General features: G+C 38.6%; 2 protein-coding genes across 3 annotated transcripts; one reads left to right on the top strand and one right to left on the bottom strand.

Annotated features, from left to right (window-relative positions):
* The first annotated feature begins 1,166 nt into the window (after window positions 1-1,166).
* LOC143177757 (phosphoenolpyruvate carboxykinase [GTP]) lies at window positions 1,167-5,505 on the top strand. The gene is made up of 7 exons (XM_076375897.1): window positions 1,167-1,760; window positions 2,436-2,696; window positions 3,105-3,289; window positions 3,370-3,764; window positions 3,897-4,244; window positions 4,312-4,578; window positions 4,641-5,505. The coding sequence occupies exons 1-7, from the start codon at window positions 1,492-1,494 to the stop codon at window positions 5,097-5,099; spliced, it is 2,184 nt and encodes a 727-aa protein (XP_076232012.1). The 5' UTR covers window positions 1,167-1,491; the 3' UTR covers window positions 5,100-5,505.
* A 961-nt stretch (window positions 5,506-6,466) lies between these two features.
* Ca (RCC1 and BTB domain containing protein claret) lies at window positions 6,467-17,689 on the bottom strand. Of its 2 annotated transcripts, XM_076375881.1 has the most exons (17): window positions 17,413-17,689; window positions 16,704-17,162; window positions 16,182-16,627; window positions 15,920-16,098; window positions 15,445-15,845; window positions 15,197-15,374; window positions 14,923-15,134; window positions 11,917-12,098; window positions 11,705-11,832; window positions 11,489-11,620; window positions 11,272-11,406; window positions 11,073-11,199; window positions 10,452-11,014; window positions 8,516-10,377; window positions 8,316-8,449; window positions 8,068-8,246; window positions 6,467-7,990 (listed from the first exon to the last, which is right to left on the bottom strand). In XM_076375881.1, exons 2-17 carry the CDS (start codon window positions 17,126-17,128, stop codon window positions 7,727-7,729), a joined length of 5,547 nt encoding a protein of 1,848 aa, XP_076231996.1. In that variant the 5' UTR covers window positions 17,129-17,162; window positions 17,413-17,689; the 3' UTR covers window positions 6,467-7,726. The 2 variants fall into 2 exon arrangements, with proteins under 2 accessions (XP_076231996.1, XP_076231997.1); XM_076375882.1 differs by lacking the exon at window positions 17,413-17,689 and having other exon boundaries at window positions 16,704-17,195.
* Between the last annotated feature and the right edge of the window lie 64 nt (window positions 17,690-17,753).

The raw sequence follows: 17,753 nt of genomic DNA on the forward strand, positions 1-17,753 counted from the left end.
GAATCTGAAAAAATGCTGTTCTTATCATGAGAGTATTGATTCAATTGTTTCAATTTTATACATATACTTTGAACTGCCATTTCCTTGATTAGATAAGATACCAATTTTTTTATGGACCAATATAATTCCATTTGAATAAAGATTCGTCTCGTGTCTCCACTTAGACCGCCTAAGATTCGGTCTGTATTCGACTACCTTCCTCAAACATAATCAAGAATTTCATTTGCGTAATAGAAAATACAGTCGGCTATTTTTATTTCGTTTGTTTTTAATCGCGATAAATATAGGTTTCATTGATTAACGATTAACTACAAGCACGTGTCTGTGACGCAGACCAGAAACAATTAATTTGGTAATAGTTTGAAAGTGGTCTATTCTAAGCCTGAATTTCTGCAAGAATTGTAACACCTGTTCTGCACAAAAACATCATTCGAAAATACTTTTGCGACCAGAGTTAATATTCACAACTGAGACTCAGACTCCTATTATCGTGTAAACTCAGTCTTCAGACGCTCCTGCAAATCAATCATAAAAAAATCCAAAATTAAACATCACCTTTTTGAAGAGTAGTCATGATTGCTTTTAGAGAAATTAAATTTACTAAACCTACATCATCCCTTCATTTTGCCTGCATAAAGTAATATGGACCTCCATCACGAAAACGAGAACCATTAGAAGCGATACTGAACCCCAGTCGAAAGGCGCAGCGTGCTTAGATAATCGCGCGTCGTCGCTGTGCGCTAGATAGCGGGAAGGGAAAGTGTTGGGGCAAAAATAGAAGAGCAAGGTGGTAGCATACCTAGCCACGCTTTCGGTATAAACCCGAACCCGACTGTCGATATCGTTTTAATGCAAGCGTGGGCCGATTAATCACGGCGCGATTGCTTTTACTCGCCGCGCGTTAACACGGTGTGGCCCGCTACAGTCTAACCGTGGCCGTGCTATCAAACAGCCGACAGTGTGCCAGCGCTTCCTCGATCGCTCGTCTCGACCCACTCGAGGCATCTCCTGGTCTGACCATCACCACTAAGCGCTTCCGATTCGCACCACTCCACTACCCACAGCCTCTGGGGACCAAAGTAGTCTGGGGGACCGCTGCTTATCTACTTGTCATCTATTGGACGCTGATCTAATTTTCAATCATTGGTACCTGCTGCAGTCGAATCATTAACTTGCTGACTTTGGACCCTCCCCTTCTCTGTTCACTGCAAAGTAGTCGCTACTTGTCTTTTGCAATTTAATTCGATGAGTACCTACTGACTAAACAGTTGTAAGTGATAGATACCTTGCGTCATTCCCAAAAGACAGAGATTTCAACAAGGACGACCGCGTCAGCTGTGATCAAAGATCGATTGATCTCTTCGCAATTGATTCTCTCAACGATTCGCTCTTCTCCCCACTATTCACTGGAAGCACGACTGGCCAATCAGAGAGACGACTCCTAGGGCTCGTCGTAGACCTTTGGGAATAGTATAAAAGAGATCAGCAGTCATGTCGGGGAGAATTAATCTGATTCGATGGTCCAGCCTTGCCTGCGCTAGGCTCCAGGGTACCAGCAGGCAGTTTTCTATCTTCTCTGGATCGAAGAAAGGTTTTGAAGCTAGACTTGCCGGTGTGCAACATCATTGGGTCCTCGATTCGATTAACGTCTTCAGGGTTGGTCAGCAAATGTCTCGGTTCGCTGTCTTGAGTCACAGAGTGGTCCCCGCGAGTGGCAAAAGCTTTGAGATGCCTCGCACGGTCGACGTTTACTGCTCGCAGTGAGTATTTCGCTTCTGGGCCTCTTTTGATCGACTTGTATTCTTGGTTTCCAAAATTTTTCATTACAAATCACTGCATTTTCTATCTTCCTTGTTTTCTATATTGTGGAGCTCCTAAAAAATCTTGTAGATGTATTACAAATTTTCTTGAATATTATCTCTCCCAATTTTCATACAAAATGCGATTGAACAGAGATACTTGTATCAGTTTGCTTTATTTCACGATATTCAGTCCTGTATTCTTCTTATCATAAAATCAATCCTGATATCACAAAGTAGCTAGACATTACAGTGATATCGTCGAAAATTATCACAGGCATTTTCCATTTTTGTAAAAGGTTCTATTTATAGAGCGTTGATATATTTTCACGTGTTACACAATATTTTGAAATCATTCTGTCAAAGGCTATTTAAACGAGAAGTTTCCATAAATACCTTTGGCGAGTCTATGCCCTTTTATTCGTTTTTAACTTCAATGCGCCTTCTCTTATTACAGGGAGAGTGATTGATCGATAGAATAAAGTGATAAACCTCTTGTACGACCACCTGTTATGCATATGATAATCAGATAATAAATTCTGCAGGAAACCAAGAGTTATAAAAATTAAAAATAGGAATAGTCCTTGAATCCCTCTAACTTCATCTCAACCACAAAGCAAATGACTTCATTTTCAGAGTGCCCAGACTCTTAGCCACACAAGTGGCAAAGAATCCATCCGTCAGCAATAATTATGAGTACATAGGAAAGACACCTCTGCTGAACAATCGCACGGAGCCTCTGGCCCCAAAAGTACGATCTTACATCGAGAACTGCGCATCACTGTGCTGTCCCAAGGACATCTACATCTGCGATGGGAGCGATGTAGAATATGAACAACTGCTGAAGGTTCTTGAGAAAAGCGGCACCGTGTTCCCTTTGCCAAAATATGAAAACTGGTGAGTGCGATGACTGAAGGTATACTTCAGGATAATTATAAGAAACAGTAGCTTACACTGCTATTCCAGTCTGGCAAATAGAGAGGATGGGTGATAAAAATAAGTTCATTGAGTTGGCAAGTGGTTCTCTTCAATTTTGAAGTCTTTAGCGTAGATGGCCTTCATTATACTGGCAAAAGTAATTTCTTGGGCATCTTCCAACTTCCGTTTAAATGATGCTACCTAAACGATATAGATGGAATAATATTTATATACCAGTTAAACTGTGAGCAATGAAAATGACTTCTTTACCAATCCAATAGCTCAAAACACAAGTATCCTCCTTTTCCATGAAAAAACTTCTCTTAAAAACCTCCCTACTGTCTCCTGAATTAGACTAGACTTCAATTTATCTATTTCTAACTTCAGTTGGCTCGCCAGAACCAATCCAGCGGACGTGGCTCGCGTAGAAAAACGCACCTTTATCAGTACAGAAAGGAAACGAGATACCACTCCAACGCCACGTGATGGTGTCACTGGAGAATTAGGCAACTGGATTTCTCCGGCTGACATGGACAAGGCAATCCTAGAACGCTTCCCTGGATGCATGAAAGGTCAGCAAAGACCGCTCCAACTTATGAAACAGCTCACTGAGCCTCGAACCCATGAAGAATCTTAAAACTTCATGATTCAGGTCGCACGATGTACGTTATCCCGTTCAGCATGGGTCCAGTGGGTTCTCCACTCTCAAAAATTGGAATAGAAATCACCGACTCTGCGTACGTGGCGTGTTCCATGAGAATAATGACCAGAATGGGGAAGAAGATCTTGGAAACTCTTGGAAACGATGACTTCGTCAAGTGTTTGCACTCTATTGGTGTCCCAAAAGTAGACTCGAAGGTGGCTGTGAACTCTTCCTGGCCGTGTGACCCAGAAAGGACGATCATTCTCCACAAACCAGCCAAAAACGAGATCGTCTCTTATGGCAGCGGTTACGGTGGCAATTCTTTGTTGGGTAAAAAATGTTTCGCCTTGAGGATCGGTTCCACAATTGCTAGAGATGAGGGTTGGCTCGCGGAGCACATGCTCGTACGTACCACTGCCCAAAGAAGTTGCAGGAATTCCTTCACTTCTTGATCAACTTCGCAGCTTTCCTTTTCAATCGTTACTCCTTGCTCTTCTCAGTCGTCTAAGGGATTCTGTATTAGTTACATCTTCTAGATACTGGGTATCACAAGCCCAAAAGGTAGGAAGCATTACATCGCTGCAGCATTTCCCAGCGCCTGTGGGAAGACGAACTTAGCTATGATGCGGCCAACATTACCTGGATACAAAATCGAGTGTGTCGGTGACGATATCGCCTGGATGAGATTCGACAGAGAGGGAAAGCTTCGTGCCATCAATCCAGAGAACGGGTTCTTTGGTGTGGCGCCAGGGACCAGCTTCGCTACCAATCCTAATGCCATGAAAACTATCTTCCAGAACACGATCTTCACTAACGTGGCAGCTACCAGCGACGGTGGAGTCTTCTGGGAGGGATTAGAGAACGAAATCAGCGAGGGTGTTCAAGTAAAATATTTTGCTAGCTTCAGAATTTGAGCTATACTCTTCAGGAACTGATCTAATATTTATACAGATCACTGACTGGCTAGGCAACAAGTGGACTAGAGGATCCAAGACACCTGCAGCCCACCCAAATTCCAGATTCTGTTCTCCTGCTAAGCAATGTCCCATCATCGATCCTGCTTGGGAGGATCCAGCTGGTGTTCCCATAGATGCTATCCTCTTCGGAGGACGAAGGCCAGAAGGCGTTCCACTGATTTATCAGGCACGAAATTGGCAACACGGTGTCTTCATCGGAGCTTCCATGAGGTCTGAGGCGACTGCTGCTGCGGAGCACAAGGTATGCAATGTTAGTTAGCTATGGAAGATTTTTTTAGTAAGTAAAGAAATTTACAACTTCAGGGCAAAGTGATTATGCATGATCCCTTTGCGATGAGACCTTTTTTCGGCTACAACTTTGGTCACTATCTTGATCATTGGTTGAGTATGGCTAAAGTAAGCAATGCAAAATTACCAGCGATATTCCACGTGAACTGGTTCAGAAAAGGAGTCGATGGGAAGTTCCTCTGGCCAGGATTCGGAGAGAACTGCCGCGTTATGGACTGGATCCTCCGAAGGATAGACGGTGAAGACATAGTTGTGGAATCTCCGATTGGTTTCTTGCCAAAACTTGGTTCCTTCAACTTGGAGAATATGAAGAATGACGTGGACATGGAAGAATTATTCAGGCTACCAAAGGACTTCTGGAAGAAGGAAGTGAAGGATCTCAGAATGTACTTTGAGACACAAGTTGGCGATGATCTACCTCAAGCTATTCATTCTGAGCTTGATCTTTTGGCACGAAATGTCGAGACTCTTTAATCCCTGCAATCCTGCCTGATTCTTTTCACCTATTAATATTAAAATGAAGGTATAGTATTATAACTTGTTTCACTTGGACATCGTACAATCTTCTGTGAACATTTCTTCTTCATCATATTCATTCTTTGATGCAATCGACTATTCGAAGCAATTCTTTCCTGAGGAATGATGCGTGCAACTGGGCAGATGAGTGTTGAAACAATTTACTGACTGTGACAGAGAGATGTATTTTAGATAATGATTTCTGAATAAAATATCATAAAAGAAACCTTTTGTACTTACTTAGTACCTAAAAAATAGGTCACTAATCATTCTTTTAATCATGTTTATTGATCGAATACCTTAAGTATTCTAAGTACTATTGATGAAAGACTTCATATATAAGGACATTCAAAACTGTACATTTGTATGTATGTTACATTATTGCGATTCGTATACACATACAATTAAACGTCTATATTTGTTCTATATTGAACTTAACATTGGTTACATTTAAAACGTTTCAAATTTTAAACAACAGAAGAATATGCTTTTTAAAATTTAAACTTCTATTGCAGTTTCAACCTGAATGCATGCTGTATTATGTGGAGAAAAAATAATGTAAAATATTTTCAAACTTACTATTATGTAGACTATTTTTAACAAATTTGCTAAATATTGAAAAATATGATGAAGAAAATTATTACATCCGTCGAAAAAATAATATGGTATAAATTACGCGCTTCAAAATATATTATACAGTCTAAGAACAATAATTAATAAAACAGAAAAGATTTAAATATTCTTTAATGCGACTTTTATCTAAAATATTGCACTTCCTTGATTGATTGTTCCCGTCTCCAGAGTTTTCAAATTTTTAGAAGAGAATCACATGTATAGTAATAATAATTTTGTTTAAAATAGATAATATAAACTTCCTTAAACGTAATACGCTATCATGTGTTTCATAAATTAATAAAATATTCGGCAGTAATTATTTTTAAATAAAATTATCGCTACGATCTAAATGAAGATAGATGCAATTTTGAGAAATGAAAAAATGGAATTTTGCCAATACAAATTACAGGCGCATCTTCATTTAGTTCATAACAATTATGCGATATAATTTCCATAACAACAGTTACATATGTTTTGTACAATTCAATTTTTCCCTTGCATTAATTAATTTTCCAAATATTCCTATGCACTCAAATTATAACAAAATTCGCCGATTTATAACAAACACACTACACTTCTATGTTTGCACTTTCATATACTTGTTCTATCGAAAGACAACAATATGTGTCTATAAATCTATATATGCAAATTCAAATCTATTCTTCTACCATTTCCGTGGATTCATCTAATTAAAATTAGTATTATGTAAGTTCACAAAGAATCACAATTATATTTATTTATGTTAATGAGACATTTCTTCCGATCTTGAATGAGATCGATTAATATACAATTCTGGCATATACTTTGAAGACTAGATCAGTATATTTCTTGTCAGTCATTAGTACTTTGCACCAATTGTTTTTATAATTGAAGTATCTACAATCGTTTCCTAATTTTACTTTCCCTATTTTACATTGCTAATACAATAACTACTGTACAATTGCATATTTCATTCTCAGAGTACTTAGTGTGTTTGCTTAACAAATACATTTATAAACTCCATACGTGGATAACACATTTTTTATAGCCACTTTCAAGTCATGATCCGATTTCTTGATTTTTTAAAATAAATATTCATATATTAAATAACTAATAGTTCTATAATAAGCAATCTATTTGTAATATCTACCTGTGTAGATTGCAAGTAAAAAGTGAAGCAATACCTTACAACAAATATTTTGATTAATATTATAAATTATGAATTTACTTATTGTATCATTAATAATAATTGACAATTAAGTTTAGAAAGGATAAAAATTTGATATTAAAAACATGTTTTGCTTCAGTTCTCTTTGCATATATGTTGCTTCAAATTTAAAATCTGTACACTACTGAGTCAATGACCTCAGATAAAACTGCTTAGAAAAGAAGCATAAGAAATAATCTTGACTTCATTATTTTCACTATTTATCGTTGTGTTTGAATGATGAATGCTAATTAGTTTTAAAATATAGTACTAAGGGTTTAAGTTTTCTACACTTTTATACATTAATTAAGAGTGATGTACGTCGATCTTTCCGAATCTTATAAAGTTTATGAATTAATTTAAACTGCCAATGCATCACGTTGTTCTTTTTGTAGCTTAAAAAAATTTTCTAAAAAAGAAATTAAAAAGAGCATTGCTTTACAGTCGATGAATACATGAAATTCGTCATCATGTTTCAAATGGGAAAAAATTATGCTATAGTTCTTCATCTATGAGTGTAGATAGTTTTAAAAATATTCTTTAAAAAGTATAGAGAGCTTTAATCTCTTACGGTACTGTGTTCTTCAAATACAACGCTCGAATTGCAATGGCAAGTATGTCATAAACCCAAATTAATAATTGGACATTAACTAAGTCTCAGTATTCTTACTGTTTCCGTCACTTATAATTAAGTAAAAGTTCATTTCGCATATATGTATAACACGAGTCCTTTAAAATGGTATATTAATTTTCTTTCCTAAATAAAATCTCAGGTACATACTTTTCACCCATTATTCTTCTTCACCAATGTTTCTAGTGCCCGTGGTATACACACTGGACACACTATCTCTGGTTTAGATGTCTCTGATAACATTTTCTCTAAGTACTGAGCTGTACATGGAAGAACCAACGAATTGGATGTCAACAATTCAGTTTCCATTGTCGGAAGTATATCTGTTTTATACTGGGTCAGTGGAAAATGATGACCACACGTAAATACCATTGTATCTTCCTGAGTAGTGAGAAACTGATACACTGCATCTGGATCCTAATTTCAGGGATTCACTTATGTAAAATAATTCTCAAATATTTTGATTACTAACTTACTTCACAGCTATAATTTACCTTAATATGTACAAATGATCTGGAGTTATGACCCCCACAAGATATAGTGCTCATTACACCTTCCATCATTTGCTTTAAAGTACTATTTCCACTTGATCCTGGATATCCTGTAAGTGGTGGTCCATAATGATCAGCCGTTATAGAAGACAGAAGATGAATAAACTCAGGAGTAGACTCCCCTACAATAGAAAAAAATTTAGTCAAGATTACAAAAAGAAAATATTTCTATAGAACATAAAATTCTTTACCTTGATCGATGTGATTTAGTAATAATGAACATACTTGAAGACAAAAGTTAACAGAGAAATAATTGACTACCGTCACTCTCTTGGCAGCTGCATCATTTTTATTAGTATCCAAATACTTTTCCATTAACTCTTGACTGAAACATTATCATTACGATTCTTGCATTTTGAGTAATTTAATATACTTAAGAAATAGTACTCACCAGAATAATAATAAACCAAGGGGATAAAAAATCGATTCCATGTGTTCCATAAAAATATTCTCTATACTATCTATCGGCAAATCATGATCGATCCAAAAATCAAGAGCGTCTTGCAATATTTTATATTTAACCGTATCTGTTTCATTCTCCATCTCGTTTAAGAAAAATTTCACCACTTTTATAGTCTTATTGATTATATTATCTAGCCTAGAAGGTGGAGCTTCTTCCTTCACTGAAGTGGAAGCTATCAAACTTTCTTCAATAGATTCGACTGCCTTTTCTTCTTTCTGTGGCTGTTCATTTGTGGGAGTAATGTTTCCCATCCATTCCTCCGCATCAGAACTAATATCAGAATCAAAGGAATCTTCAAAAGCATTTAAAGCAGTATTCTCGCATTTCATTTCTTTGCATAGTTCTTCCGAACCACCCTGACAATCGAACGTGTATAATTCTTGTTGCAGCATCTGTAAACTATTCAGTGATTTACTAGCAGGAATTTTCATCTGGTTTTTAGCAGCACAGTCTTCTACAGAATCCAGAAGATTCTTTTCCACTTGTTTATTAAAGAGTTCAGTATTCTTCTTCACGTGGCGACTCGACGGAAACGGTCTTTTTAAGTCAGAATCCTCCATGGATTTTCTCCGTGTCTTCTCACATAAATTCTCAGAAGATTTTGCTTTTGAGCAAGTCTGAAGGCTGAGAGTATGCAATATTTTTAATTGATATGAAAACGCATCAGATATATTATGCTGTAATATAGCTATTTTTGAGCAAGCTTGATAATTTCCCAACTCAACGCATTTCTCCATGATTCTAGAAGAATCGTATAACCCAGTAAAGTAATCGAGAGCATAATATAATGTCGACTCTCCCGGCGATTTCTCAATAACACTTAATGGACGAATAAGTCCTGCCAATGGGAGAATATCATAGCTCTGATAAGAGATTACGGGGGCGGGAATATTAGGAACTTGACTAGGCACGTCCAAAGCCACATGCATTGCGTTAGGGACCCTCACAACTCTCTTCTTAATTAACACAAACTTGTCATCAGCCTCGCGAAAATCTTTTGGCGGAAGGCGACCCAACTGCGCTCTTTTATTATTCCCCCAAGCTGAAACTGTGCCACCTGGCTGAATTGCAACTGTGTAATCGTATCCACAGCAAACTCCCACAGTCTTGATCACAGGATTTATTTTTTCTTTAGCCTCGCTACTCTCCGCTTGAAAAGACTTAGCTTCACTGTTCCCATTTCTTTCGTTCATGGTAGAGCTCCTTGCTCCATCGAACTCTTCTTCTTCTGCTCGTTCATAGGCATTATGTCTTGGAGGTATTTGTGCGAAGATAGAAGCAGGATTGTAACACAACGGCGTGGGAATCGTCACTTCCCGTTTACTACCATTCCCTAACTGACCATCCAAATTTCGACCCCACGTATAAAGCGATCCATCTCTCGTTACGAGAGCATTGTGATGGCAACCAGTGGATATCTGGACAATATCTCCCGTCACTAAACTCGTGTCTACTATGCTCGGTTTCAAGTGTGATTGATTTTCTTCAATTGACCCAACCTCAGGATTCTTCGAACTCATACTATCCAGCTGTCTTCTTCGCGAATCTGCACTGATCGCCTTCATTCGTTCGCCTTTACTATGTGCACTGCCTTCTGGAGTCTCCTCACCCACATCGTTCATGTTCGTCTGATCTGTAGCCTTCTCGAACTCATCAATATTTTCAAACTGCTTCACAATAGCGTCCCGTGCTTCTAATATCCGAGTTCTCTTTTGCGATTGTGCTTGACATCGAAGAACTTGAGGACTCGCTCCCCAGATGTATAACTTGTTCGTGTGACTAACGGCGAGCTATGGAAAATGGAAAGCATTAAACAATGCAAGCGGCGTCAAGAGGCATCGAATGATGTTTGGTGTTTACTCACATTATGGAAGTATCCAGTTGCGATGATAGATATTTTCTCTGGTAACAAGACTTTAATTGGCACTGAGCTTTTAACATTAGTTCCTATTCCTAATTGCCCGAAAATGTTACAACCGAATGCATAGACAATACCCTCTGCGGAAAGGACCAGTGTATGCGCATGGCCAGCGTTAATCGAACGTATAACTACGCCAAGTAACGATGTAACCAATGTAGGTGTCGTTTTCTCTTCGGTATTGCCGTGACCCAGCTGGCCATGAACTCCCCAGCCCCATGTGAAGATTCTGCCATCGGCCGTCAATGCAACTGAGTGATACTGTCCAGCTACTGCGTCTATGATGACTTCTTGAGCTAGCGATGCAACCAATTCAGGAGAAGAACATTGTAAAACTTTTCCTAGACCTAACTGACCGAATTGGTTTGATCCCCAGGCATAAACACCGTTGTTGGTCACTGCCAAGGTATGACACTGGCCACAAGAGACGCTGAGGACTTCTAGCTCCATGCTCCGAAAGAAGGATATGGGTTGTGGCGTACCATACCTTAACAGAGATGGTCCAGTTCCTAAAAGTGAAGTATTGTATTAGAAATAAAAAAAGCTTCAACATAAGAAGATAATTACCTAAACATCCTTGCACAGAACTTCCCCACGTATAAACATTTCCATTTCTGACAAGAGCAACATGGTAAAATCCAGCACATAATAATCTCCTCTTGAAATCCGCAAAGGGATTGGTGTTATTTTGTTCCTAAATCAAAAAATGTATAAAAATACAATTGTTTTTTAACTAAAAATACGAGGAATATTATGTACATATTACCTTCTTAACTTTTAATAGTTCAATGTTAAACGTAGTGGAAGATTCTTGGTGTAAAATAGATTTTTTATGAATTAAAGTTAGTAAAACCAGTAAAAAAGTTTCTATGATTTCTTCTATCAGTGTGTCAGCCTCCTCCTGTAGAAATTAATAGGAGAATGAATGTCATTTGCTCACTATAGTGACTTCCAAAATCGTAAACAACTCGTAAATAACTTACATTTTCCACGAGATCTATAGAATCACATTGACTAGATTGTGAACTATGTGAAGTGGTTCTATGCCGCAGTCTACATCGTACTATTTTAGGTCTTATTATTGGATTCGTTGGATCATACAGTGCTACCAATCTCTGGGTAACAATTACCAAAAGATAAAATCATTAGATTCATTTTTGATTAGACTTATCCTCCAAATTAAACGAGGAGAACCTTACCTGAAGTACAAAAATTTGAGAGTCTTGAAGATTATCAAGAATAAATGACATGTGAAGTCTAGCTAAATCAGGATTTATTAACATTGCTTGCATCAAACTTGGCTCACTTATACATACTAACAAACCATCTGAAATAAAACAAAAACAATCAATGCATCACTTATACAACTTAAACTATCTAAAAATTTTTTAAACAAATTATTATACAGTACATGATGTTGGATCAAAATTGCTTGTGCTATAAGTGTGTATTGTCTTCATGAGTACATCCAACATTTGTCCATAAAGGCATTTCTGGGTTGCTAAATGATGCAACACTTCCAACAGACATGTTTGTCCAGCAATATTAATTGCTAAGAGTTCGTCGTACAAAGAATTCGTAGATAAGAAATACCTGTAAATCGAATTATCTATGTTAAAACAATTCATATTTTAATTAATATATCGAAAACAATTAGAAAACATTCAGGGAAAAACCACCATCTCTCCCTCGACTCGAACTAAAGCCAAGAATTTTTTTCGAACAAGTTCAACTCAGGGACGTCATAGTAGAGGCTTTGCCCTTTAGAATGAGACCAGGCTCACTCCCCTGCGATTTTTTTTGACGGAGCTACAGCAGCTCAAACATTGACTACTTTTTCAGGCTCTAGAACACTGTGCCATTTCGAGGCTGGAGGCTCACTTTTCATTCTGAGCGCCATATCTCGGCGAAAAAAAATCGCAGAGTGCTCGCCAAGGTCTCGTTCGATAGGGGAGGGTTCAGACTGTAATCCACCCTCTGAAAAAGTCGCGAAAAAAATTGATCAAGTTCCTGACAGACGACTGAAGTTGGGAAACTTTTGGCGAAAAACCACCCTCTCTTTCTCGGCGGGTCGTGAAGTCAAGAAATTTTTCCGGACAAGTTCAACTCAGGGACGTAATAGTAGAGGCTTTGCCCTTTAGAATGAGACCAGGCTCACTCCCCTGCGATTTTTTTTGACGGAGCTACAGCAGCTCAAACATTGACTACTTTTTCAGGCTCTAGAACACTGTGCCATTTCGAGGCTGGAGGCTCACTTTTCATTCTGAGCGCCATATCTCGGCGAAAAAAAATCGCAGAGTGCTCGCCAAGGTCTCGTTCGATAGGGGAGGGTTCAGACTGTAATCCACCCTCTGAAAAAGTCGCGAAAAAAATTGATCAAGTTCCTGACAGACGACTGAAGTTGGGAAACTTTTGGCGAAAAACCACCCTCTCTTTCTCGGCGGGTCGTGAAGTCAAGAAATTTTTCCGGACAAGTTCAACTCAGGGACGTAATAGTAGAGGCTTTGCCCTTTAGAATGAGACCAGGCTCACTCCCCTGCGATTTTTTTTGACGGAGCTACAGCAGCTCAAACATTGACTACTTTTTCAGGCTCTAGAACACTGTGCCATTTCGAGGCTGGAGGCTCACTTTTCATTCTGAGCGCCATATCTCGGCGAAAAAAAATCGCAGAGTGCTCGCCAAGGTCTCGTTCGATAGGGGAGGGTTCAGACTGTAATCCACCCTCTGAAAAAGTCGCGAAAAAAATTGATCAAGTTCCTGACAGACGACTGAACTTGGGAAACTTTTGGCGAAAAACCACCCTCTCTTTCTCGGCGGATCGTGAAGTCAAGAAATTTTTCCGGACAAGTTCAACTCAGGGACGTCATAGTAGAGGCTTTGCCCTTTAGAATGAGACCAGGCTCACTCCCCTGCGATTTTTTTTGACGGAGCTACAGCAGCTCAAACATTGACTACTTTTTCAGGCTCTAGAACACTGTGCCATTTCGAGGCTGGAGGCTCACTTTTCATTCTGAGCGCCATATCTCGGCGAAAAAAAATCGCAGAGTGCTCGCCAAGGTCTCGTTCGATAGGGGAGGGTTCAGACTGTAATCCACCCTCTGAAAAAGTCGCGAAAAAAATTGATCAAGTTCCTGACAGACGACTGAACTTGGGAAACTTTTGGCGAAAAACCACCCTCTCTTTCTCGGCGGATCGTGAAGTCAAGAAATTTTTCCGGACAAGTTCAACTCAGGGACGTCATAGTAGAGGCTTTGCCCTTTAGAATGAGACCAGGCTCACTCCCCTGCGATTTTTTTTGACGGAGCTACAGCAGCTCAAACATTGACTACTTTTTCAGGCTCTAGAACACTGTGCCATTTCGAGGCTGGAGGCTCACTTTTCATTCTGAGCGCCATATCTCGGCGAAAAAAAATCGCAGAGTGCTCGCCAAGGTCTCGTTCGATAGGGGAGGGTTCAGACTGTAATCCACCCTCTGAAAAAGTCGCGAAAAAAATTGATCAAGTTCCTGACAGACGACTGAACTTGGGAAACTTTTGGCGAAAAACCACCCTCTCTTTCTCGGCGGATCGTGAAGTCAAGAAATTTTTCCGGACAAGTTCAACTCAGGGACGTAATAGTAGAGGCTTTGCCCTTTAGAATGAGACCAGGCTCACTCCCCTGCGATTTTTTTTGACGGAGCTACAGCAGCTCAAACATTGACTACTTTTTCAGGCTCTAGAACACTGTGCCATTTCGAGGCTGGAGGCTCATTTTTCATTCTGAGCGCCATATCTCGGCGAAAAAAAATCGCAGAGTGCTCGCCAAGGTCTCGTTCGATAGGGGAGGGTTCAGACTGTAATCCACCCTCTGAAAAAGTCGCGAAAAAAATTGATCAAGTTCCTGACAGACGACTGAACTTGGGAAACTTTTGGCGAAAAACCACCCTCTCTTTCTCGGCGGATCGTGAAGTCAAGAAATTTTTCCGGACAAGTTCAACTCAGGGACGTCATAGTAGAGGCTTTGCCCTTTAGAATGAGACCAGGCTCACTCCCCTGCGATTTTTTTTGACGGAGCTACAGCAGCTCAAACATTGACTACTTTTTCAGGCTCTAGAACACTGTGCCATTTCGAGGCTGGAGGCTCATTTTTCATTCTGAGCGCCATATCTCGGCGAAAAAAAATCGCAGAGTGCTCGCCAAGGTCTCGTTCGATAGGGGAGGGTTCAGACTGTAATCCACCCTCTGAAAAAGTCGCGAAAAAAATTGATCAAGTTCCTGACAGACGACTGAAGTTGGGAAACTTTTGGCGAAAAACCACCCTCTCTTTCTCGGCGGGTCGTGAAGTCAAGAAATTTTTCCGGACAAGTTCAACTAAGGGACGTCAAAGTAGAGGCTTTGCCCTTTAGAATGAGTGTATAGAATTTTTTGAAGTACTTACAAGAACTCTTTATAAATGGCCCGTGACTTCTCAGATGGAACTCTGAGTGTCATTTCGATGAAGGCAAGTACACATAAATTTGATAGATGAATCCTCGTTGTAACAGGCAATTTACTAATTGCAGGAGAACCCAAACAGTGTATTAGGCAACTTAAGAGATCTGGTGTGTAGCCAGCAGATGCACATTTTAACACACTTTTCAATAGTCTGCACTGAAATATGTAAAAAACAAGTTTAATTCCTTTTTGTTTCTTTTAATATTCATGTTACTTACATTAGATAATTTGTAACAGGCCACAGCGCGTGAGAATTTTTTATTTGACAAAAGTATGTCACCTGCTTGCTCCAATAATTGTTGTACATTAATGCCAAATATTACGGCTAATTTTGCTGCTTTCTCCGGTTCGTTATCTTTTAGTACTAATTCCATAAAAAGAGATAATAATGACTTCCTGCAAAAGTAGGATACGTTATAATGTTCCACTAAACGATCGCCTATATTAAAACAATCCTAATACGAACCTCAAAACAACTTTGTAGACAGAATGATTTGTTACAATTATGCAGGTATCCACGGGAGGTAACTCGACTTCAATATCTTTTAACCCCTTTGGCAATATGTATTTAGTTTTATTATCCTGAGAAACTAATGTTGGTGCATTATTTGTGTGATTTATAGCTTTGTACACAGCGCGTATCACTTCTTTACTATTCGCTAAAGAAAAGTGACCAACAATGCACTCTGGATTAAATTTACAATTATCATTTGTACGAATGTCAGATAATCTGTCTGATATTACATACATTACACGCTGACTGACGTCAGTTATAAAAAAAAATCGTTGCGTTAATAAAACATTTCTACAGGAGTCAAATACTTTATGCACTGACAAAGGTACAGCAGAAAAGTCAGGTCCATGTATCTGTAATTATAAAATCTCTAAATTATCATACTTTTGACAAACTTAATAAGAAAATAAAAAATATATCTTCTTACTGATACATGATTTGTAAGTAAATGGTATAATGTGTATAGTTGTTGACCTTCCCTATCAGACTGAGACATGAGAAAAGTGTCTTTTGCTACTGGTTCAGGGGTCATTTGATTTTGATTTACTTCTGTGGATGAGTCAAAATTAACTGCTGCATTGTGAGTATTTCGATTACTTGTAATATCTGGAAAAAAAAAAACAACAAAACAGAGTTATCAATATTCTACAGCAAAATATACCTGCAGCATAATTTTATACTATACAAACCATGATATTGTAAATTTTCTCCTAGTGTTTGACTTTTTGTTTCAATCAACTTTTGTCTAAGAATAGCCAGCTTCTCCACAGACAATTGCTTGAGTCCCTGCAATCTGGATCTAGTAGAAGCAAATGCCTTTGTATTATCATAGATGTTATCATTTGCATGCAACACATTGTAGTCTCCATTTTCTAAGTGACGCAAGCAACTATACGTATGCTGCTCCAAAAGTAATCTCCACTGCTGCTTAGACTGGCTTGTGATTAAGAGTGACACACTGTCAGTGCCTTGATCACGACAAATATGCAGACTGACAATATTTCCATTAATATGTGTAACAGTTGCTTGATGACCAGTTTCAAGGTTAATAAATATGATCTCCCCACATTCTGTTCCAATGATACCAATCTCAGCAGGTGTTACTGTGTCCTGCCACCAGACTATTGAAGTAGGCCTGAAAAATGTTACATTACTGAATATAATGTAGAAAATGTATCATGTTCCACAAAATATAACTAATTAAATCATACTTTGAATGAGATGTCTGTGAACTAATTGAAGGAAAAGAAGTTATATCATCACTGGTCCATCTCCTGTCTATCTCACAATGTTCATCAACCAAACACAAAGCAGGAATTATATATATAGATCCATCAATGCTTGTGGACAGCAGCCAAGAGCCAACAGAATGAAAACACAAAGCTGTGATTTGCTTGTGAGATCCTTGAAACCAAGGAATTCTTTTAATCACAGGAGCACATGTAGAATCCTTCTTGTAATACAAAAAAATCTCAGCATTCCCAGTTGTAAATGCTAAGAACAATTTCTTTCCATGTTCACACACGGCACTGTGTTGTATTTCTGTAGCCTTGATCAAACATTGCAGCTTAAACAAATTGTCTTCAACAAAATTTGTCATTGGCTGATAGCCCTCTGTACTTATTTCTGCGATCATTATATTTAAAGCCAGTGGTTAGTCCTAATACTACCTGAAACATAAATATAGCATTATTAGATAGCGGGTTTGCAGAAATTTTCAGAAATCTTGAACCCTTAACCACATCGAATGAAAACTACTGGCAAAACAATCTACGCAATTAGACCTCTGCAGAAATACATTATAAATTTCTTTGAGGTAGATCTTCAGATCAATAAAGTTATTAATTTTGAATATCCTCGAAAAAATGATTTGCAACGAACTCACGAAGAACACGTGATATTATACGTATTGCATGCTACCTGCTCTTATGGTCGCGGAGCATAGCGATTAAAATATTTAGCAGGGTATTGCGTGCTGTTGCACCTGTGTTTATACACTTGCAAAATAATATAGTTAGCGACGAGAGAGGAAGCTCGTCTCTCGCAAAACTCTTGTGCTAAAAATAAATGATTGCAAAAGGAACCTAGATCGAATGTCGCATCGCGCATTCCGTCCAAACTTGATATTCTTTTGTGCAGAAGAAACGAAGAGGATCAATTATTCACTGTGCATTACATTTTCACAATAACGCTACCGTCCAATTTCTAAACGTCAGAATATCAAGGCTAGATTACATATAATCATCAGTCTGGCCACGACG

The sequence above is a fragment of the Calliopsis andreniformis genome, chromosome 4, assembly GCF_051401765.1.
Source record: "Calliopsis andreniformis isolate RMS-2024a chromosome 4, iyCalAndr_principal, whole genome shotgun sequence".
Taxonomy (NCBI): Eukaryota; Metazoa; Arthropoda; class Insecta; order Hymenoptera; family Andrenidae; genus Calliopsis; species Calliopsis andreniformis.